General features: G+C 56.0%; 1 protein-coding gene and 2 long non-coding RNA genes across 8 annotated transcripts in view; 2 read left to right on the top strand and 1 right to left on the bottom strand.

Annotated features, from left to right (window-relative positions):
- Window positions 1-23,358, bottom strand: part of OTOF (otoferlin) — a 92,910-nt gene that overhangs the window by 38,632 nt on the left and 30,920 nt on the right. For 2 of the 4 annotated variants that reach the window (XM_045054827.1, XM_045054828.1), the window contains exons 4-9: window positions 18,196-18,295; window positions 15,564-15,745; window positions 9,157-9,201; window positions 3,035-3,108; window positions 1,282-1,408; window positions 758-812 (exon numbers count right to left, since the gene is read on the bottom strand). In XM_045054827.1, the coding sequence (XP_044910762.1) occupies window positions 758-812; window positions 1,282-1,408; window positions 3,035-3,108; window positions 9,157-9,201; window positions 15,564-15,745; window positions 18,196-18,295 (583 nt within the window). The remainder of the gene's footprint in view (window positions 1-757; window positions 813-1,281; window positions 1,409-3,034; window positions 3,109-9,156; window positions 9,202-15,563; window positions 15,746-18,195; window positions 18,296-23,358) is intronic. The other 2 variants (XM_023252024.2, XM_019827790.3) reach the window with 1 other exon arrangement.
- Window positions 2,525-5,929, top strand: LOC109498338. The gene is made up of 2 exons (XR_002155114.3): window positions 2,525-3,198; window positions 4,829-5,929. It is a non-coding gene; the product is annotated as an uncharacterized LOC109498338 (long non-coding RNA).
- LOC109498339 lies at window positions 11,606-19,892 on the top strand. Of its 3 annotated transcripts, XR_002155115.3 has the most exons (4): window positions 11,606-11,786; window positions 12,451-12,618; window positions 19,366-19,512; window positions 19,631-19,892. It is a non-coding gene; the product is annotated as an uncharacterized LOC109498339 (long non-coding RNA). The 3 variants fall into 3 exon arrangements; XR_006595878.1 differs by lacking the exon at window positions 12,451-12,618; XR_006595877.1 differs by lacking the exon at window positions 11,606-11,786 and having other exon boundaries at window positions 12,072-12,618.

Here is a 23,358-nt window from a genome sequence, read left to right as displayed (position 1 = left end):
GTCGGTTAAGCGTCCGACTTCAGCCAGGTCACGATCTCGCGGTCCGGGAGTTCGAGCCCCGCGTCGGGCTCTGGGCTGATGGCTCAGAGCCTGGAGCCTGTTTCCGATTCTGTGTCTCCCTCTCTCTCTGCCCCTCCCCCGTTCATGCTCTGTCTCTCTCTGTCCCAAAAATAAATAAACGTTGAAAACAAAAAAAAAATTAAAAAAAAAAAATCTTTCTTCAGAGACGTATATGATAGATAGTGGTGCCCCTTGGTCTTTTTAGGGTTTTTCCAGGTCCCTCCAACTTGATGAAGTCCAGTGCTGGACACGAAGTCCTCTGCATAAGCAGAATTCTCAAGATCTTTAGGTTTCTGCCTCTCTAGTTCCAAGTGCCTCCCAGAAACGAGCTTAGTTTGGGAACTTACACTGAGCTTGTGGTTCTCTGTGACCCTCAGACCCATGCATCCAGAGTCTATAATGCACGCCTTGGGGCGCCTGGGTGGCGCAGTCGGTTAAGCGTCCGACTTCAGCCAGGTCACGATCTCGCGGTCCGGGAGTTCGAGCCCCGCGTCAGGCTCTGGGCTGATGGCTCAGAACCTGGAGCCTGTTTCCGATTCTGTGTCTCCCTCTCTCTCTGCCCCTCCCCCGTTCATGCTCTGTCTCTCTCTGTCCCAAAAATAAATAAACGTTGAAAAAAAAATTTATAATGCACGCCTGGCCAGAACCACCCACTGGAGTGGAGTCTCAGAGCGATGCCTCTAGTTGCCCCGCCTACCTGGTAATCCACGGGCCGCCCGGCACCTGGCACCATCTTAATGTCTGGCTTGGATCTGAGGAGGAGAAGGTACCGTCAGGCCTGGCGTAAGGGGATTGCTTGCAGGGGAGGAGGAGGGCACTGGCACTGGTTGGACCTTGGCGAAGGGCAGAGGACAGAATCATGGTATTCGTATACTCCAAGACTGTCCAAAGGAATGGGGATTAATTGTTTTCAGAGGCCCCAACAGAGAGGATTAACGGCACAGTGACAGAGAGATAGACAGTAGGTCAACAGGTTCAGATGTGTGCGGGGCAGCTCTGTGATCCCCCTCGGCCCGCGGGCGTGCAATGACTTGGGAGCAGCCTCCTGCCTTTGTAGGAACAGCGGAGTGAGAGACATCCGGGAAAAGAAGAAAGGGGCAGGGTTAGGAAGAAGCCGCCCAGGGACCCTGGTTCTTCCCCATCCGAATTCCACACGCGGCAAGCTGGGTCCTGCCTGAACAGGTGGAGGCGGTTTGGGCTGCGGGACTCCCGTGTGCTCACCGTTTGTTGGAGACATTGGTGGTGAGAGCTGTGACAGAGGCCAGAGACACAGAGTCAGGGTCCAGCCCATCCCCCAGCCGAACGGCCAAGCGGTCAAGGTCCTCCATCTCCAGCACGGCCGGTTCATCTGCAGAAGAAAGGCCATTAGGTGGGCTGGATGGTGGAACAAGTGACTGTCTTTCCCCTTGCGCTTTGCTATCCAGGAAGCTAACAGTCAATTTCCGGGCTTCCTTGGCAGTATCTGCTTAGAATGTATGGCCCGTTTATCCGCAGTGTTTCCCACCTGATCTTGATCTTTGATTTTAATTGATATTATATCTAGTTTTGCTTTTTAAAAAAAAAATTTTTTTATTTTTTTAAAGATTTTTTTTTAAAGTTTATTTATTTAAGCCATCTGTAACCCAACCTAAGGCTCAAACTCACGACCCTGAGATCAAGGGCCGTATGTATGCTCTCCTGATTGAGCCAGCCAGGTACCCCTAGTCTTGCTTTTGTATTTTGATTGAATGTAACTCTTGTGTATTTCTTACATAAGCACTGAATACCCTTTGTGGAAGAAGGGGGGGGGGCAATAAAAAATCCATACTTATGTACCTTTCAAACGATGGCTACTGTTTATCAAGAGGCTACTCTATGCCAGGCACAATGCCGGGCACTTCGTGCACGTATCTCTTGTCCTCATATCCATGTATTGTCAAGCTAGGCACTATGCTCACGTCACAGATTGGGAAACTGAAGCTTAAGAAGTAACTCATCCATGTAAAATAGCTGATGGAATTCAGACCCTAACGCTGCGCTGAGGTGTAATATCCAATGAGATGAAGAATTGATCATACTGAGCAACCACGGAAGAATGGTAGGTTTGGGCCTCTGCCAGCACCCATACCCTCTCCAGTCTGAAGGAGAAGGGCACCGCTAGAATTGGCATGGCGGCAAGAGGGAGAGAGATGCTGGGGCCAGTGGGCCACCCAGGGGATGCTAAGGGGGGAAGCCAGGAGCTCTGAAGGAGGGCATGTGATCAACAGACTTGGGTAGGAAAGCTCCACAGTGCTTCCTTATCTGATCCAATTCTCTCCCGTCTTCTCCCGGTCCCCCCGCCTCCTTTCTAACAGCTGTCTTGCCCTCCCCCCAGGCTGCTGCCCCCCCCCCCCCCCCCCCCCCCCCCCCGTGGCACCAGGGCCACGGGTCACTTCAGCCTCCCAGGCTCCACCCTGCCTCTCTCCCCCAGGGCTTTCCCTGCAGCCTTGTGAGAAGGCATGGGGAAAGACAGGGCAGTGAGTCTTGCCACTGGGTAAGCGGTCCTGGGACGCTGGTTTTGCCCCAGAAATAGGGAAGTGGCCAAACCACTTTCGTTTTTGTTTTGTTTTGTTTTGTTTTGTTTTTTGTTATTCCCTTCTCTAATGAACAATCTCTAGGCTTCTGTGTGCAGGAAAAAAAGGTGGGGGGTGGGGAGCAGAGAGGGCAAGAGGAGCCTTTCAAACACGGGCCCACCAGACAGAGAGTACTGCTAAATTCTAGACCAGGGGTGATGCCCTTCCCACCCTTTGTGCCAGGAGCGCCCCCTTCCTGAAGACCACCCCCAGGGCCCGGCTCTGCCGGCAGCCAATGGGAGGCTAGGGCCCACCTAAGCGGCCTCGCCGGCCAATCGCAGGCGAGCCGGCGGGGGCGCTGCCCGCGGAGGGGAGGGGTTTGGTCTCCGTCAGGTGCGCGGAGATGGCCCCGGGGGTTGGCCTGGCTGGGGGCGCGTCTGTACCTTGTCTTTGGGGTTCCTCCTTGTGGGACCGGTTCTTGCCGAGCTTCATGGCGGAGAACACACTTCTCCCAGCTCTGTGAGGCGAGCCGCCAGAATGAGATGGAGGGAGATGGACGCCGGGAGGAAGACACACAAACACAGGAGAGCAAAACCCGAGACAACACGTAAGAGAAAGGGAACTTCATACTCCAGCCCCTCACGTACCGGTCCTGAGATAGCGTGGGGGCCAACCTTTCTAAAGCGGGAGCCACGAGGGGGAATTAGGGCAGAGAGGAGACCCCACTGCTTCCTTCTTTCTCATGCCTCCACACCACTGAAGAGCGGGTCAGGGCCCAGGGATCAGAGAAGGAGATCTTGGGCTGGAAAGAACGACTTTGAGTGGAGCCCTCCCGGGTCCTGGGCTGTCCTCAGCTCCCTCAGTCCAGTCTCAGAGCTCTGAGTTCCACCATGCCTCCGAGCTCGTCTTCCTTGTCCGTGCGCCCCACCTCAGCTGGTCGGGAAGAAAGCCAGATGACCAGAGACAAAGCATCAGGACAGACAGACAGGAACAGGATCAGAGGGGCAGAGGCCAAGGAGGAGGTCTGAGATGTGGTTGAAACTAGCTGCTCAGTTCTCAGATGGCCCTGGTGTGCAACTCTTGCCTTGTCTTTCCCAATCTCTCCGCGCCCTCAGATTCTGTTCGGTCTCCGGCGAAAAGGAAGAGATGGGCCCTTTCCCATCTATCTTTGGTGCTGGCTTCCACCCCTTCTGCCTGTCCCTGCTCACTGAGGAATCCCCCCCCTCACCCCCCACTTGAACCAACCCCCAGGAACGTATGGCAAACTCCATAGTTCCTACCTCTTTCTCTGGCTTGGTGTGGCCTTGTGCCCCCAGGTGAAGGGCCTCGCAGTCAGGGGGGCTGAGGGAAGGGGGCAGGGGTCGTCAGTGTCCCTTCAGTGATGTCCCTGCAGCTGAGCCCGTGATCCCTGGTGCCAGGAGGGACCCGGAGTAGGATCAGCAGGGGGTAAAGTGCAGTATTCCATTACCCCATCAATATTGCATGAGCTGGATACCTGACTCTCTCTTCCCATTCTCCCTCCTCCTGGGTGTGGCCCTGTCATCATGTGGGCTCAGGGGGGCCAGGGCAGACTCAAACTCTGAGCTCGCCTACAACAGAGCCCACCCACCTTTGGGTCATGCGTCTATCTCCCCGTGGAGGCTTGACTTTGGTTCCCAAGATCCCCTGGGTAATGGGTATCCCAAGATAATGGGTAATGGGTAATGGGTATCCCAAGATACCCATTATTCTGGGTAACGTGAGGTTGGGCAAAACCTTTCTGTCCTTGTAGGGATGGCCTAAAAGCCTCAAGCCCCTCTACTCAAGGTTGGGGCCAATCTTATTCCGCCAAATCTGGCCCCACCCTAATCCCGGGCCTTTCTTTACTCTTTGCTCTCTTGACTTCCGGGCAAGACATAGAGGGCTGTGAGTCTGTATCCCAGTGAAAGAGAAATCAAGAACCCTTCCATGAGCAGCAGCTCACAGTTTAGGAAACACTAGTGTGTTCATGGCTTCCTAAAAAGCCATGAGGTGGGTCAAGGAAGACTGAGGTAACACTGATGTGTCTATACCGGCCAGCATCGTGTTGTCCGGAACATAACAATGGAGGAGAAGGGAAAGAAGGGAAAGAAAGTGTCTCCCCTTCTAATAAGGGGAGGTATCTATACATACGCCAACACGGCATTATATAATTTTTTCTTGAGCAACTACTATGGGCCAAAGCCTTTTCCAGATGTTTACTCATTTCATCTTTATAGCGATCCTGGGAGGTACATATGCTTCTCTTCATTCAACCCAAGAAGAGACTGAGGCTCAGAGCTAGAGTTGAAGCACACTGCTCCTGCCCCCTCTGCCAGAACTGCTACGTCCTGAGTCCCGTGGGATTGCACTTCTCTGTCAGTGGCGATCCCATCCTGACCGTTCGGAACTTCAGTGAAAAGTTCCCAGGGCCTGCACTTGTAGGTGTACGTATGGGCCGTGTGCCAACGCAGTGTGCAGATGGGGGTGCCATCTGTGAAGAGCCCCACAGACGGTGCCCAGGCTTACAGAGGAGACGCTCACTCACAAATGGTCTTAGCATCAACGCATTTTGGAAGAGGCTGCTGTGAAAGTTAATGACTGGTAATGAAACGTCACACAGGTCAATGACTTGTGGCTTTCTGACACTGGTCCCGAGGACCCACCCAAGTGGAAAAGGGCCTGGGGCTTCCCCTGGGCAGTTATGGCCCTTGATTTTGAAAGTCACTTTATTTCTTAAAACAAACGTATTTGGAAGCAGAGATTGAGACTTAAAAAAAAAAACAAAAAACAAAAACTATACTATCCTACAATTCTCTCCCTGAAGTCAATCAAAGGAGAAGCCCCTCTTCTCAGACCCTGCCTCACTAACCATCTCCGGTGGACAGGTATACAGGCGGTACTCCTGTGTGCCTGGGGGTATCTCAAAATGAAGATTTATCCCTTAATGAAAAATGTGGAACGTGTCGGGTGAATGTAATGTCCAGAATTCGTACGAATTTTGTTCTTCAGTTCATCTGGACAGCGTGCACTAGAGCGTGATGGCCTCAGCTCTCCCTGCCCTTTGGAATTTTCTGGTCGATGACACATCAGAAGTTGACCATAGAAACAGTCTCTTCTGCCTAGTGCTGCACCGCTTCCCAGAAACGGCGTGCCTGCTTCTCCCGGCCAAGGGTAAAGGTTAGTTTTGAAATAAATGTTAATTTAGTCAGGGATGTTCGAAGATTATCGGCTTGTATCAAAGACTTAGATTTCCAAACTGTGTAATTCTTTGATGAGGTTGCTGGTACGCTGGGGTCCTGAGTGTTTGTTCTTGTTTTTAAATAAAATGCGGCAGCTGGTCTGAGTTCTTCAATAACTAAAAATATAATGTGGTGAGAAACAGACAAAGAAAACAAGCCAATAATCAGCTCAGTGAAAAAATGCTTTGCCACCAAGTGGCTCCTTACTCCTGGCTTCAGGGAAGCAGAAGGGGGAGCCAGGGAAGGTGGGCCTCTCTAGGGCCCTCTGGGGATTTCCGGTCCCGCTTGGCCTTCCCCATTGCTGGATTCACTGAGGTCAGAATGATATACACCCACAATTTAGACCACTATTTCCCTCTAGAGAAAAGATTTTAAGGTTAGTTCACTTATTTGTAAATTCTGTTTTCATTTATGGATCTGATGGTTTCATTGCTGGTTCCACGGCTCAGATCTAGAAGGACGTCGTGGCTGGGGTCCTAGGAGGGAGCTTGGTATTCAGAATGACTTGGGAACATTGGCCGAACTAAATTTAGTGAGCTGGGTGTGACATTAACTCAGGTCTGTGTATTCTTCTGGAGGCTGTGACTTACGGGCTGTGCCTGACGATCTGAGACTGCCTTCAGTCAGAACAACCCAGGCTCACTAGCTCAGGCCTCAGCTAATCAGGAGAAACTCCTACCTAAGAGAAAAGGGGTCCATGGTGCTTTGCATTGTTTAAACAGCCACGTTTTCAAACCTTGGGGGCGTGTTCTGGTGCCCCTTGGTGGGTGTATTTCTTTTATTTCCGATGCCCCAAGAATAGCTAATTCATAATTGCAGGCTCTACAGTTGTTTTTTCACAGTGTGTTGAATTTCAGTTAGTTTCAAATATCCTGCCACATCTGGGCAGGACAGGTTGGCCCTTGATACGAGGACTTGTCCCCAAACTGGCTTGCTTGCCTCCGTGCCCTTGTGGAACCAGGAGGCCCTTGTGTACTTAAGGGGGCCCTTGTGTGCCAGGGAGCTGGCTCCTCAACTCTCCTCGGTGGCCCAACCCCCTGCAAGGCTCAAGCAAACAGCATCAGGGAAATAGATTTCCCACGTCCCCAGACCAGCCTCTCCCAACATCCCACATACTCAAGGGGAGCATGAGTTCTTTCATGGCTGGATTCTTCCGTTTTTCCTATGACAACTTGCACACGCTTCTACTTCTCAGCAGAGCTTGAAACTAGCCAGCTTTGCCACACGGTAACCTTTCAGAGTTTTAAAACTGTTTTTATAGCTTTTCTTCACCTGGCTACAGAGTTTCAACTTGCTTAGTCTCTTCTTAGAAATCTCATTTCTGGGGCGCTGGGCGGCTCCGTCGGTTAAGTGTCCGACTTTGGCTCAGGTCACGATCTCACAGTTTGTGCGTTCGAGCCCCGCATCGGGCTCCGTGCTGACAGCTCAGAGCCTGGAGCCTGCTTCCGATTCTGTGTCTCCCTCCCTCTCTGCCCCTCCCCTGCTCTCACTCTGCCTCTCTCTATCTCTCTCTCTCAAAAATAAATAAATATTAAAAAAAAAATCTCATTTCCCTCCCCTTTCAATCCTCCTAATGCCCCACACATGAAAATAAGAATAATAAATGCCGGTTGACTGTATCCCATGTGAGGACTACGGATGGTAAGAGACTCGGATCAGGTATTGCCAGGGAACCAGCATTTACTGCGGGTCTACTAGGTGCTCACCACTGTGAGGTGCCTCTTAGTCCGGCCGTGGCCAGTGTGAATCCCTGGGGGTCTGGCCCAGGACAGACTGGAGAGCTGGAAATCAAGAAGGGCCCTAGGGCATCGCCACTCTCAGACAGAGGCTGGGGAAGAGACAGGGCGTTTACATCTCATGAATAGACCTCTCGTGTCTAAGCGTCCATGTGGGAAACTGAGCCCTTGAAACGGGTCCCTAAGAGGGACTCCCAGCTCAGCCATCATCTCTCACCCTCCACCCCTACCTCCCTGGATTCAGCTCTCTGGCTCCCTCTTCAAGCTCCCTCTTCTTCCCTTGCTCAGAGCCTGACAGCCTCCTCAACCCTTCAGGTCTCTGGGCCTGAGTTTTCCCCACGGTGCCTTTGTCTTGTTGTGCTTTTGTTTGTGGGAGTTGGAATTCATATGCTTTTGTTGAAGCAATGATCCACGATGAGTCCCCTGGGACCTTAATGCAGGCGGATGCTTCAAGCCCATACCTGTGCTGACCACCTCAGACCCCTATAGGCACAATCCTCGTGTCCCCACAATGTCCTCCTGTCGACTAGTTTTTAACTTCCTGGTGCCACAGTGTGGGGCAAATCCCTTAACATCTCTGAAGCTCAGTTTCCCTATCTGGAAAATAAAGACCCCATTCTTGGCTTTTCAGCTTGCACTGGTGTGTTTGGAGAATTAAATTAAAGTTAGAGTACAGTCAAGTGCTCGAAACTCCCCAGGTCTCTGGTGAACTCTGGGTCGGGAGCTAAATTCCCTGTGTGGCCGTCCTAGCTCTGCTCCTGTCCTGGGGCAGGTCACTTCCCCTCTCTGGGACTCAGATTTATCATCTCGAAGAAAGGGCTTTGGACCAGAGGCCCCCTCCAGCCGGTCAGCCCTGACTACTACTGCTTCTGTGAACTCCCCACAATGCTAGAGAGTTCTAGAGATGGCATGTGCTTCAGGGGGCCTCTGAGACCCACTCATCAGCCCCAGGCCTTGAGCCTTTCCAACTCCTGCGGCTGGCCTCTCTCATCTGGGGTCCCCAGCCCCCTTCTCCCAGACAGGTCCTGACCTCTCCCTCCCCCATGAAGCTTTTTGCGGGATGCAGACAGGAGGGTACGCATATGCTCATCCCTCCTTAGCTCTCTGGGGCTTCATGCCCCAGCCACCCCCGGGGCCACTCCAGGCCCGGAGTCTGTCCTCTGGGGGCCTCCAGGCCTTCATGCCCACCTGCCCAGCCCTGCCTTTATTCTTAGCGGGAGGTGGCCACTTCTTGGGCCTCCCCCACCCTTTTGCCTTCAGTCACACCTTCCCTGACAGGAAAGACTAAGGGCCTGGCCCGTGGGCGTGGAGCTCAACAGGGAAGTGGAGGCAGAATCCGGACGTTGAAAGGAGGGAGGAGGGAGAAGAAACCAGAAGGCCCAGACGCCTGCCCCACCCCCACCCCCCCCTCCCTGACCCTCACCCCTCACGGCCAGATGGACAGACCTCCCTCGCCCTGCCATCCCCCGGTGCTGGCTCTGCCAGGACAGCCCACGCCTAAGCCCTCTGAGACAGGCCATCCCGACATCCGCACCCTGTGGTGAGGAGCCTTTGGGCCCCACGGGCTCCACCCTGGCCTGGGACACCTACTTGCGCTCGCCATCTCTGCCTCCCTTGGTCTTCTCTCTGCCTTTGCTGAGTAGGGGGAAGAAATGAGGAGACAAGGGGATGTGAGTGAGAGGGTGTGGACCGGAGACACTTGCAGACTTAGCCCCTGGCCCTGTTGACCCCCCACTCCCCAAGGGCCTCCTCATCCCAGGGAGCCCCTCACCCCACAGCTTCTCGCTGCAGCCTAAGCCTGCTGGGCAGGGGTCTGATGGTTCCCAGGCTCTGCCCTGGTCGCAGGAGCGGGGCTGGGTGGCCACTTCCCAAGCCCAGGAGAGCCTGGAGCCTTGAAATGGGAGGAGGCCTCAGGGTGTCACCTGATCTCCTCCATTCGCAGGCAAGAGCTTGGTGATTTCTACTGTGGGTCTCAGATGCCTCAGGGAATGCAAGGTTAGATGAGCCTGGCCACCCTCCAGGCCTGGGCCGCCCTGCTCCTCCTCACCGCCTCCCTGGATCCCCTCCAATGGAGTGGGCAGCTCTCAGGCTCTGACGGCCTTGGAAGGCAAGGGTGGGCCAGGGAGATTCTGGGGATGTGGCAATAAGAGAGCTACCACTTCAGGGCGCAGAGCAGGGTAAGAACCGTGCCCTTCTTCCTCTTTAGAGAGGCTTTCAGAAAAGCCTTCTGGAATGTTCTCTCAATCCTTCCCTAATGCTATGGCAAGGAAGATGAAGAAAAGAAAGCGGACAACAATTAGGAGATGTTTTAGTGATGTTTTCCCTCTCCTCATGCTGTACTGGCACAGGCCTTGCCCAGGGGGACATGATTCTGTGCCGTGACAGCTCAGGACCTACAGGCCTACATAGATCACAGCTGAAGTCCAGCTTTGGCCAGTTGTGCTTTCCATTAGGCAAGCTGGTCAGTTTGTAATTCCTTTCAAAGTACTTAGCGTTAGCCAGGTCTCTGCTGGTCACAGAACACCTCGCTGCAGAGAAGGGGAGATTGTCTCAGCAGGCCTGTGCTGGCCCCAGGCCTGGCTTGGAGGCGGGCAGGTCAGGCATGGGTCCCCACTGGGACCCACTGAGAGCTGCATGGGGCTTGCCCCAATGGAGCAGGAGCCCCAGTGAGCTTTTGAGAATGAGGGCCAAATGGGAGATTTACTGACTGCACTCTCACATTAATCCAAACAGGGCCGCCTTTCTCTGAGTTACCCATCCAAGTTTTGAAGGAAGTTTGTTTGCTTGTTGTTTTCTTAAAGAACTCTGTGACCCTGAAGAATCTGAAAATCATTGCAATAGGGGAACCGGAAGGGGAACTGTATCCCCTAGGACTGGGCAAGGATGGAACGGGAAGGAGGAATTGATACACCTGAACAATAAAACGTGAGGTTCTATCTCTTTCCCTTCCGGTTTTGCTCTGAAATCTTGGAGAGCCGTCAGGCTGGCCCAGCGGGGGAGCTTCTCAGGCACATAGCAGGCCCAGGTGCCGCACAGCACAGGCTGCCTGGAACATGCCTGCCTCACCCCGTCCTCACACACTCCAGGCCGCTGGGCCTACAAAGGGGCCGCACACAGGCCCACACTCTGAGTGTGGAAATGGAGAAGGGAAAAGGACTTTCTGTGAAAAAAAAGAACATTCTCATGATTTTACCACAGCCGCTATTAATGACTACAACGAACATGAATAATAAAGCTCCAGGGTTCTGTGCTCAGCCTGCCCTCAGTCATTCGGCCACAAGCAGTAGGGATGGGATGTGGCCCGGCCTCTGTCCTCCTTGCTCGGAGACCTCGCCGTGAAGGCCTGGATGGGTCTGAACTTTCCTCCTAGAGTCCACATTGTGTTTTCAGCGGGTAGGTTGGGTGGGCTCTGTTCCTCAGCCAGCCTTCTGTCTCTCTGGGCCTGGGTTTCACTCCATCTCTTCCTCACACCCCCATCCACATTGCTCTGGGTGTGCCACTGAAAGCAGCCACCGCGTGGGAGATTCAATATGGCGGCCCGCTGGGGGGCTCTGAGGCTTGCTGGGACCCAGAGCTTCACGGGGCCAGACCTCACTTGAACACTCAGCCCTGGGCCGGGGGTGGAGGGGACCCTAACCTCGGGTGAAACAGCTGGTGAAGCATCGCTTCACCCCTATCCCAGCATGGCCCTGGCCCTGGCTCCTCCGTGCTGAGGTGGGGGAGGGATCATGGGAACTGGAGGGTGAGGCCGGCTGTGCTGACCCCATGCACATCCCAGGGCACACACTGTGGGGATACCCTGCTGCCCCCTGACCCATGGTATAGGAGTGGGGGTACCTGGCTTCCATGGACCTCTGCTGGAGTGGAAGAATGATCCGTAAGGAGAACAAAAAAAGCGGTCCCTCCTTGCTCTCCCAAGATGAGACCCAGCAGAGAGGAACCGAATGGGAACCTCTGCCTTCTCAGGCAGGGGGGGCTGGGCGGAAGGGGGTGGGGCCGTGGAGGGCAGGAGGGCCAGGCAGACGGAGAAAATAAGGAGAGAGTCGCAGAATAGGGGAAATCCGCAGGAAAGCCCTAAGAGAAGCTGCACCATTAAAGCTGGGCCTCCTTTCCATCCCTCTGGATGTGGCTCCTACAGCCGCATCAGCAACGGAGCCCAGAAGCCGGCGGTGTGTGCGGCTCCCTGGTGTCACAAAGACACATGCACCTGAGCGGCGCGGGTAAGTGTGTGCACGTTCGTGCTGGGCCGAAGTCTCCTTCCCCTTCAGGGACCGGGGCAGGTCACGGAGACTGGAAAGGAAGGAGGAAGGCATCAGGCACTGGCTGAGCACCGACCACACGCCGGGGGCTGCGGTGGGCGACTCACATGAAGCATGTCATTTGATCCTCACGTCCCTGATGCCCCTCTTACAGGTGGGCAAGTGTAGCTCCGGAGACCAGAGCCGGGATTTGAGCCCTGTTTCTCTCCACGTCATCGCACTGCCTCTAGAACATTCCCAGGGTATTTTACAGAAACCTGGCCAAAATCGGAGGCCCCCGGTTGGGGGCAGAGACTAGAGAAGTAGGCAGAGTGGCTCAGAGGGCACGAGACTGACTGGGGCCTGGGATTGATGGAACCGTGGGAGGAAAGGGTTAATGGGCTACTGGTGTCAGGTTGGGGATTGGGGGGGGTGCTCAGGCGGAGGTGCCTGGCAGACATTCCCTGAGGTCACATGGGAGAAATTTCCAGGAAGATACTTAAGGCCTTCAGAGTGAGTTCCCTTAAGTGAGTACCTCTGCCGAGACCTGTCCTGGGGTAGTGACAGCAGATGGCTGGAGCCCAGCTGGGGGGTGCCCAGGCCCCAGAGGGAGAAGTGTGGGCTCACCAGGACCTCCCCACATCAGCCTCCTCTGTCATCCATGGAAGAGTCCCTGCCAGTCCAAGGCCGAGGCTGTTTCCTGCCCATTCACTCCACTGGGCCCCCTCCGCCCTCCAGCAAGTGCCCTACGGAGCCATGTTGGACGGGGAGGAATGGATTCCCGCCCCAGACCCCTGTGGATCCAGAAGACCAGGTGAGACACTGCTGTTCGCTAGCAATGAGGGTTTCCTGCTGCTGCTGGTTGGCCAGAGGAGAGACAAGAGAGGCGCCTAGTAGACTGAGCACCTTGATCTTTGAAGGGGTGGGCCTTTTCAGGAATGAACGGAGGGCAAGGGGCAGATGTGGGGAAGGAAGACTTCGCTGGGGGTCAGAGGCTAGGCACATATATCCCTTTCCTCCTCCGTCCCTTTGTTGACCAAAGCCTGTCTGGAGGGCTCGCCAGTCCGGAAGACGGTGGCTTTCTCCCAGACTCCAGAGCTGACAGGCCTGGCTGGTTGGTACTTGTGAGACGAGGGTGAGACATAACACCTCGGGCTGCAAGGCCAACTATCGGGTTCCTGCAGCACCCGCACTCCTTGACCCAGAGCTCACATGCCCTTTACATGCAGCCAGAATTAAGCCGTAGGATGAGCCCAAATGCTCTAAAGCTGTTCTACCTTCTCCTCACCAGCAAAGGGCCCTCCCCGAATGTTCTCACCTCTTCCCCCCACCCGGCCTGCTGGCTGCATGGCTAGGCCTGGCAAGGGCACCGACCCCCAGGTGCTCTCAGCGTCTGGGCCAGTGGCCCCCGCGACAGCAGGGGAACCGTGCGCTCCCTTGCAAAGCCCCTCCAACACAGGGTGGTGGCATCTGGAAGACAAGGGGGCTCTGACCGTGGTTGTCACCCTCTCCCAATTCCCAGTCCCAGATAAAATCCTCCCTCCTGGGGCACCTGTGTGGCTCGATCGGTGAAGCATCCGACTCTTGATTTTGGCTCAGGTCACGATCTCACAAGTTTGTGAGTTCGAGCCCCGCGCTGACAGCGTAGAGCCTGCTTGGGATTCTCTGTCTGCCTATCTCTCTGTGTCTCTCAAAATAAATAAGTAAACTTAAAAACACACACACACACACAACAACAACAACAACAAAAACCCTTCCTCCTGCTGCTGCCCCGGGAGAGGCCACTGAAACCAGGGAGAGGTGGGGAAACCCTGAGCCAGGTTGAGGGAGGATAGGAGAGGCCCTCTGCTGGTCTGGGGACCAAAGCTCCTCACTTTGTTCTACTGCCTCCACTCAAGCCCCACCTGTCAGCCTCCTGGCCCCTTCTTGTGAGCCCCGAGCCACAGTAGCCACAGAGGGTGGCCCTCGGCTGTCAAGAGCTCCCAGAGAGCTGTTTCACACTGGTGCTACCCATGAGCTCCAGAGTATCCCTGGGTCCCTCGGGACATCACAGTTGTAGAGCGGCCAGGATATGTAGCCCGTTCCTGTAATTGGCCCAGAGGGGTAGGGGACTCGCTCACTGTCATTCGGTTTAGTTAGTGACAGCCAGGAGGGGCCAAATGGAACTTAGCTTCCCTGATTCAGAGCCGGTGCTCCTTCCCTTCAATTGTTGGCTGTCACCTGGCTTCCAGTCTTGCTCCCCCTCCTAGAGCCCAGCTGCAGAGTCCCCAACAGTCCCCGCGTGCTCTTCCTTCGTGGGGACAGAGGATTGGGACGGGTTGGTGCCCTCTGCATCAGCGTCTTCTGGCTCCCGTCACCATGTCCAGCCTGATTCCCGACCCTTTGCATTGTCCAGCTGCCAAGAGCCTGTCTGTCCCCAGCCCTTATGTGGGGCAGCACTCGGCACCCCGGTTACAACCTGTCCCCCTGTGGTCCTTTCGTCTCTCCTAATGGCAGGATGGGGGGAGCGTTCTCATTGTTCTGGGTCCCATTTTACAGGTTAGGAGAGACAGTAAAGAGGGTATGTGACCGGCCGAGGGCCACAAGACTGGTTGGAGGCAGAGCTGGGACTCAGACCTGAGTCTCCTGAGGCCAAATTGCATGCCCTCTCCATCCGGCTGGCCAGAGTCTAAGGAGGACAGGCTCCCTCCCAGCTGGAGTGGGTGATGCCACCCCTCCCCCGGCTGGCCTGGAGCCAACGTCCGCTGTATTTGTCACACGCATGGTCCCTTTGACCTTGTTACCTGACCTGGCTCCCAGGGTCTTAAGCTTGTATAGTGTGTGTGTGTGTGTGTGTGTGTGGCCCGAGAGGAGTGGCTCAAGTACAAAGAAGAAAAGCACATTCGTCTAACAAAAACATATCAATTCAATTACCTTGATTTACATAGGTGGTTTTTTTCAGAACAGGGACTGAATACATTTTTTCGGAAAGCAAAGGGCAGGAGATTGGGGGGAACGATCACCGGGAAGGGGTCCCCTTCTCTAACACTTCAGAGGTGCCACTGACTTACCTGCATTTTGCACGTTATTCCCAGCAGGCTAGGAATCCGTAGCCAACATTTTACTAACTTAGGGTCTGTCTCTCGGAGTTCTAAGAGTAATGTCTTTGCATTTCCTTTTGGGGGAAAAGTCCTGCATTTGGAATGAGCAGGCCTGGACGCAGCTTCCTGACACCCGTGTGTGGTAGGACATCGCAGGGGTGAATCCTAGACACTGAGGGTGTCAGGACACACTCTTCTCAACAAGAGAGAGGCTGGGTCCCGACCAGGACCTTTGGCTTCACCCCGGCAGGAAAAGGCCTCCCTCTCTTGGGCCTGCCTGGGGCCAGGGTGGACGGCGGGCTGCCTGGGGCTGGTCTGGCACTTCTGGGTCTTGGACCCAAAAGGTTAGGGCCCCCTCCTGTCTGCTTCACCCATTCTGTCAGGAGGCAGGGGTCTGGCCTCTTTCCCTCAAGTTCTCCCTCAGGGGAGCAGGAGGCCGGGCCCCTCAGCCTGATCCCAGATACCCTGCCCCCCACCCCCGCAGTGAGCCTGGGGTGGGGGAACAGGTGTCGAGGGCCCTGTAGAAATACACTCCTGCCTCGTGTATGTCTCTCCAGCAACTCAGCCCCGTCCACTGAGCCCAGTCATGCCGAGAGGGCCCTTCGCGGGGAACCAAGGCCCAGGAATCCTCCCAGTGTCTTTGGGGGGTGGTGGGAGGCCAGAGGGCCCAGCCTCTTACCTCCGGAAGCTCTTCTCGCCTGGTGTCCGGGAGCTGGGGCGGGAGCCGGGGAGCAGTCCATCCGTCTCCTGGCTGTCCTTCTCTTCCTCATGAAGGGACTCATCCCCCAGGAAGTCTCCATCATCCCAGGAGCCCACCGTGCCATCTGTGGCCTGATATCGGACCTCCACACACAGGCTGGTCTGGAGGGAGAGGGGCGGGTGGTGAGCGAGGGTACAGCAATAGCAAAGACCATCCCGCGCACCCCTCGTGATGTTTACAAAGTGCTTTCACTTCCTCCCCCCGGCCGGAGGCAGGCAAAGTGCGTGTTAGCCTCCCCCCACCTCCCATTTTACAGATAAGAAAACCGAGGCTCAGAAAGACTGAGACTCATAGACTCAGTCCGCTTAACGGGTTCCGGCCCCTGGTCCTGCTGCACTTGGCTCTACTCCTCCCTGGTGCCCAAGGTGGAGGGCGCGCCCGGGACAAGCTGAGCCCAGACGGCAGTAGGCTCTCTGGGCCCACTGTCTACGAAGAATATCAGCCAGTGTCCCCAGTGCTAGAGGTCCCCCCCCTCGTCCTCAGAAGCGGGGCTGCCCTGCTCTCACGCCTGATGCGAACCCGAGATGGGATGCGAGCAGGACGTGCCTCTAGGAGAGGGGACCCCCGGACACCTCCCGAGGCATGGGGTCGGCACATCTTCCTGTTCATCTGACACTCCTGCTCTGGAGAAGGGACTTGGGGGTCGCTCTGGGCTTTTTCTCTGGGGAAAAGTGGAGCGCCCACCTGGGCCCAGGCTGTGCGCCCGAGAATCCTGGGAGGGCCTCTTGCTCTGGGTCCTTGGGCCACTTGCCTCCTTTCAGCTCTAGTTTCTCCCCGGTGCACAGGGAAGACTCATTCTAGCTCCTTCCTCAACCTGCACGGCTGTCAATATGCCTCCCAGATGCACTTGCCCTCCTTCAGAGATTGGGGGTTGGCTTGCTCCGGCGACCCACACAGGCAGCCTTCGCTCGGCACGTGGGCTTCCGAACGATTTTCCGGGGGGGGGGGGGGAGTCGAAGGAAAAGCCCTCGCTGTTCTAGATGTCATGCTAAGATGCTTTACTGTAAACTCACTTTACAGGCCTGAGCCAGGTTCAGCTCAAACCTCATTTGATCTTCTCAACACTTCAACGTATCCTGCCTCACATTTCCGAGAGGGTAAATTACTTGCTCGAAGTCACACAGCTAGAAAGTGGTAGTGCGGGGATTTGAGCTGAGCCAGACTGACTCCAAGCCTCATGGCCTTCCCGCTGAGCCAACGTGGCCCTTTGGATGGGACCAGGTATGTTGTGCTGGCAAAATGGTGGCCTGGAATTGGAAGCCCTGGGTCCCGGTGTCGGCTCTGCTGTTGACCAGCCGTCTGACCTTGACCAAATTCGTTCCCCATCCAGGACCTCAGGGCTCCCATCCACAAAATGAGTGGCAGAGGTGGGTGGTAGGTGCACTAGATAATCTGTGAGGCCTGTCCTCCGCTAAATTCCTAAACCCGATTCTAGAAATACAGAACACGGTCCGTGCTGCCTGCTCGTCTCTGCCCGCTTCCTCTGTTCTCTCTCCTCTCACTTCCTCCCACTGGTGACCGTAGCTTGTTCTGCACCCCGCCCCCCTGCTGGGGTGGCTGAGCTCCCCTGACTTTGGGAAGCCCCCCTGCCCACCTCTGCCTCTGGAGAGAACGGCCTGGCTGGGGCCCAGCTGAGAAGTCTCAAGTGCCCTCCTGTCCTCTGCAAGGAAGTATCGTGAGATACAAAGGCACCGTGGGAACGTCCGCCCCGCCCTTGGCGCTCCTCCCACTCTGCCTCCCCCGTGGCCGCCGCCCTGCCTTCTGAGGCTATTCGGACTTATCCCAAGTCTTGCTTAGCTCTTCTAAGCACTATCTGTATATTCTCTTCTAATCCTCGGACAATTCCTGTGGGGCAGATCCTATAATTTGGCTCACTTTGCAGAGGATAGGCAGCCTGCCCAAGTCCCACAGTTGGTGGCCCAACCGCGGTCCGTGAGCAGGGGCTGTGTCCCTGCCCGTGAGTGGGCATGAGTCAGCCGAAGGGGACAAACGCATCAGAGCAGAGTCTGGGATCAGGGCATCCAGATGAGCTCATTTCTTTCCTTTGTTAGAACAGGTGCCGAGTGCCCACAGACTGTGCGTCGTTCGTACGCGTGTGTTCGTGTTGGAGGTGCTGAGATGGGAGGTGACGACAGGAATAGAAACAAGGTCCCCGCCCTCGCAGAATGGCCGGTCTTAGGGAGGCTCCAAGGCAGGCATCCAGAGTGAAGATCACGCCCTGGAGGGGCCAGCAGGGCTCAGCCTGGCCCTCGGGTGACGGGAGAGGCCCCTGTGACGATTCCTGAGCTGCTCAGTGGAGAAGGGAGGGGATGTCCCAGTCCCCCTTGTCTTGTGCTCTCACCGCAGGAAGGGCTGTGGGACCTGGGACGGCAGACCCCGAGCCCAGGGCTCTGGCCACGCCCCCCCGGCAGAGGGGCTCCGGCAGTCTGACCTGAGTCTCTTCCTCCTGCCTCACCTCTCCATCCATTAGGAGCATCCCCCAGACCACCCCGTGTGGCCCCCAGGGGACCCCACAAAGGGCAAGTCCAGGGACTTTCTGGGGCAAACCCACCTTGATGATAGCGTTGTTGTCATCGATCAGTGTGTCGGTCACCTCCACGCGCTTCTCCTCCACCACCTTCTGCAGCACCATGCGGAAGGTCCCGATCAGCCTGTGGACGGGAGAGGGGGCATGGCCGCGTCACATGAGAGAGGAGCTCCCATCCCAGGAGGCTGTGGTTGGCTGGGGACCGGGCTGGAGAGACGGAGGGCTCGCTCAGGCTCCAGGCTAAGCTTGGAGAAGGTGGCCCCAGAGCCGGGGCTGGTCCTGGCCAGGGCAGCGTGTCCAGGAGCGTACGTGACCCCGACCAGTGTGAGTGCTTGTCTGTGTGAGACCCATTTCCCTGGCGCTCGTGGGCAGAGAACCCCCTGGGGGGATGTCCACAGACTGGGGGCAGGGTACCCCCTGGCTTGTGGAGTTGGGGTTCAGCCGAGCCCCTGCCCAGATGCCCAGTGTGGAGGCTACCGGGAAGGGTCCACGAGCGGTATCTCCCCCTTCCGCCGCCCTAACCACCACCAAGGTCTCTACCCGCCCCAACACCACTGGCTCACTGGTCCCGTTTAGTCAGTGATGACCACACCTGCCTTCTGCAAGCCCATTGAGGGCAAGGGTCCATCTGGTGGCAGGATCCCCATATTCCCAGACAAAGTGCAGGGCTGTGAAGAGTTCAGTCTTGCAGTCGGAGGCGGGGACTTGAAGCCCAGCTCTGCCACCAGCCAGTTCCCTGCTTTCCCTGACAATCTAAGCTCTCTCCATCTGTGTTCTCCTAAGGTGAGCTACTAAAATCCTTGCTTCCCAGAGCCATTTAGAGGGCTGAGAGCCTCGGTGCCAAGTTCTCACCAGAGCGTCTAGCATTCCATCACAGTCAGCATTCCAGAAGCAATCTGGTTGATATCAAGGGGTGTTGCTATACTGTGAGCCTCTCCGGGGCAGGGGCCATGTTTCCTATTTCTAGCCCCTATTTGAGTTTCTCAGCACACAGGAGATCTCAGTATCTGCTGGCTGAATTAATGACCAACAGTGGGTGCCTAATAAATGCTGACCGAGTTGACTTGAACCCCATTTCACCCTGCGGTTTGAAGGTTATTGCTCTGGGAGAGAACAGGGTAGTCGGAGAGATGTTCTCACGTGGTGATTCCAAATGGGGTAGATTAAAATGTGCACACCATTTCTGGTTGAAAGGACAGAGACCGAGGGGAGCACCTGCAGCGCGTGAGAGCCAGAGGGGGCCTTGGGATCACCCGGTGCCGCCCTTGATTCACGGAGGAAGGAAGGCGAGGCCGAGAAAGCAGGAAGGGACTCCGTTAACTGATGGCAATTTCGAGCCAGGTGAGGCATCAGGTGAATTCTGAATTTAATGGACGTATCTGATGTCTGTACTCTCCTGAGGAACATGGAGAGTGAACACTATATATATATATATATATATATTTTTTTTTTTTTAAAGGGCCTCCTTTCTGTGTGAAGAGGGGAAGTGGTGGGAGCAGCCACCGTGGATAAATATGAAATGCTTCCCCCTGGAGCTCAGAGCCCTCTCGGCCGGCTGTTCTGCCTCCTTGAGGGCGAGAGTGTTCATACCATTCCTCTACTGGAGACCCCTTACCAGGCTTCTAGGTGCTTCTCAGACCCAGCCCAGCAGACGCCTCCTCCTTGGCTGGGTCCTGGCCTCTCCCCGGCTTGAGCAGTGCCCAGAGAGAAGTGCCGGGATGGGATCGAGGTGGGGGCGGCGGGGGTGGGGGGGAACCTGGGGGAGCTGTGGATGCTCAGGCACAACTTTCCTAGAGGACGCTCCTAGCACCGCAGAGGATTGGCAGACATGCTGTAATGTGGCAAGATACCTCCAGGGGGCAGGGTGGTGCTAACTAAGGTCAGTCTCAGACCTTGGACTTGGAGGGCCCAAGAGGAAGGCTTGTCCAGCATTTTGTTCAGGAGGGTCCCTCAGCATCCTCCCTAACATGCAGTCTCCAGCCCTTGCTAGACACCCTGTGACGGGGATCTCACTACTCCACGGCTGCTCTCACTGCTTTAACCCCACAGTGAGCCAAGGTCCACCTCTTGGCAAATTCCCCACTCCTGGTCTAAGCCTTGTCCACACACAGACTCAGTGCCATCCTTAACAGAAGCAGTGTAGACAGCGGATAGAGCCTGGGCTCTGGAGTCAGATAGAAGTGGGCTCACCTTGCAGGATCTAAGGGGGAGATTCCACCACCTGGCGGCTGTGTGACTTTGGCTAGCTCTCCAACCTCTCTGAGCCCCACAGCTCTCCAAAGGAGGTGACACTACCCACTTCACTGGGTGGCGGTGAGAGCATTCAAGTGAAATTCCTCCGACACTGCCTCACTCAGACACCTGGACCTCCTCCCTCCCCTGAGTGCAGGGCTTGCTGTCTGGAGGGCCCAGGCAGTGCTGGTCTTCTCTGCAAGATGGGCTCTGCGGGCAGGTGCACAGCCTCACAGAGCCAGGGTCTGTCTGTGCCCAGAGGGTGGGGCTGGGACCCTGGGACCCAGGGGGTGGCTTGGGGCGGGGGGGGGGGGGGTTCACTCCTAACAGTGTCCCCCAACCTCCTCCAAATGAAAATAAAAAATAATCTTCTTTGAAAAGGACAATTGCTATTATCCCAGTCATAACTAAAGTATGTAGGAAAGCGTTTTTATAAAACTTTGCTTTTTTTGTGGGTCTGTCTGTTACGCACCGTTCTAAGCAACACCAGGGTGCCCGCTTTGAAAACACAGCTTTAACACAAGTGTCCTAATACTGCTTCCGACCGAATGCCACGCCTCAGCACCCTCCGTAAACACTCTCTGGGGAAGGAGCTAGTGCAGGAAGCCCCAGCTGTGGCCTGTGTGGTGACCCCAGAGACCACCCTGTCCAGCCGGGCTGCCCTTTGTCCGCCCGGCTGCAAACTCATGAGGTCGGCCTGTTGCCTCTTCTCCCCTGGGTGGGTCAGCATGGAGGGGCGGCCTAGGAGAGGGGGCCCAGGGTGACCAGGCAGGGTGGGCTCATGTGCCCTTGGACACATGCAGTGTCCTTTCCCTGGGAAGTGGAGGTGTGAGGCCATTTGTCCTGTGAAAGGACAGAAGCACTGGCCCGGGGGTCAGGAGGTCTGGGTTGAAGACCACTTCTGCCCTGACCCTGCTGTGTGATCCTGGGTAAGAGCCCTTTCTGGGCCTCAGTTTCCCCCAAGGCTGTTAGATGAAGGACCTGGGACCTGATGTTCTGTCCTCTGAAAATCATGCTTATGTGGCCCATGCAAGTTACCCGTCACAAAGAAGGCACCCCCTGCAGAGCCCACGTTTCCCCCCCCCCCCCCAGGAGGCTGGGCTGGCCTCCATGGAGTGCCAGGTAGGCTGGGCAGGGGCAGAATTCCTGGATAATTAGCCAGCAGGGAGGGGGCCTCAGGCATGAATGGGTCCACAGACTGACCACAATAGAGCGGCAACCAGGCACCAGGGCCTGTCAATAATTCATTGCTTTCCCCCTGGGAGCCCGTGTCAAGTGCCCAATGTCTGGCCAGGCCTCCGCTGCTCTCCTGGCTCCTGAATTATTCAGAAGTCCCAGGAGACTGGCACCTGCATCAGGCCATCCCCCCCCCCCCCGCCCCAAAGGTTCTGGACAGTTCTGGACAGGTGAAGGGGGACACACAAGATCCTGTGGACCCAGCACCTTGTTCTCACAGGAGGCCCACGGTTCCTGAAGGAAGACCTCGTTCAAGGTGGGCCAGGCAGACCTACCATGTCTCTTCCTCCTGGAAGCCCCTACAGCCACTGGGTAAGGGGCCAGTGTCCAAGCCACCCTCTACTTCTAGAGCAAGTCTTTCTCTGAGATAGGTGGTAATGGGCTCAGGGCCATGAATCCTGTTTCTCATCCCAGCTTCCTTTACCTCAGTTTCCCTGACTGCCTCAATCATGTGACCTGGCTCTCACCCTGGAGGGTGCCATGAGTTCTTCAGAGAAGAAAGGCCATTTGGATTTCTGCTTCCAGACCCTTCCACCCTGCGTACCTTCTGCCTCCTGACCCCATGGGGGCATTCATTCATTCATTCATTCCACAAAGTAATTGGGGGCCTGCCCGGGGCCAGGTATGGCAGGTGTGGCTTTGCTGGCTGGTGAGCCCGGTGCGAACCCCAGAGGCTTCCCCTCCGTTCGGCTGCCCCTTGGGAAGCAGACTGGCAACTGCAGGGTGGGCAGACCTGGGCCCCACCCGACTCCGAGTACCTTGCCCTCCCACGCCGGCTCCCAAGCTGGCCTGGGTCAGGATGGGCTCTGTCTGTGCTCTCCACGAGACGGCCATCCCTTTCCCCATCCCAGCCCTGTAGCCAACAGTGTTTCAACATTCCATGGGCTTTCCGAGGAAATGAGAGGACCCTCTCCCTTCGGGCCCAGACCTCCCTGGGAAGGGTTTCCTGCCTCCTCGTGGGTGGGTCAGGGAGGATGGGAAGAGAGGAAGAGGGGAGAATTAGGTTAGAATCTCTCCTCTGTCTCCTCTGGCATTTTAGAACAACTAATTGAAGCCTGAAGTTTCGGCGTATTCACTGGGATGGTGTTCAGTTTCTCAACTTAACAAATATTTTTCGACTTGTTTGTAGCCAGAATTTGGCTATTTCTAAGGGTTTCCAGCATTTTGGGGGCTGTCTAGCGGCTTCGCTGGAAACAACGTACCGATCTCTTTCGTGTCTGTGGTTTCTACAATCGCTGCTCACAAATCCTGGTTTCTGGAAGGTCCAGGATTAGGAAGGAGACGAGGAAGCAGACAGCCTGACCCCGGCCCTTCCACTGTCCAGTGGCCTCACTAGCCTCTCTGAGATTCAGTTTCCCTACCTGTGCAGCAAGGGTTGCCCTGGCTGACTTCTGAGGCTTCTGGAAGCTCTGACATCTGCGTGTGGGTCCTTGCTGGGGTGCCTGGATGTCTCTCCTGGCCCCCAGCTTCCAATTCTTCGTTTTCCACACCCACTTCGGTCTGCGTGTGGGCCCTTCTCTGTTCCTATTTCTTCTGTCCTCACAGGTCACCTGATGTCTCATCCCAGGGAAGAAGGTTTTGCTTCCTCTTGGGGGGCCCCTGGTGGGGTATCTCACTAACTTCTCTTGTGGATACCAGAAGCAGCTGGCTGAATGATGTGCCACCCCAAGAGGCCAAGGGGAGGCCTCTCTGCCCTAAATTTCTCCCCTGTGGGCCTGC

The sequence above is a fragment of the Felis catus genome, chromosome A3 (genome assembly GCF_018350175.1).
Source record: "Felis catus isolate Fca126 chromosome A3, F.catus_Fca126_mat1.0, whole genome shotgun sequence".
Taxonomy (NCBI): Eukaryota; Metazoa; Chordata; class Mammalia; order Carnivora; family Felidae; genus Felis; species Felis catus.
This window is presented reverse-complemented; position numbering and strand designations above follow the sequence as displayed.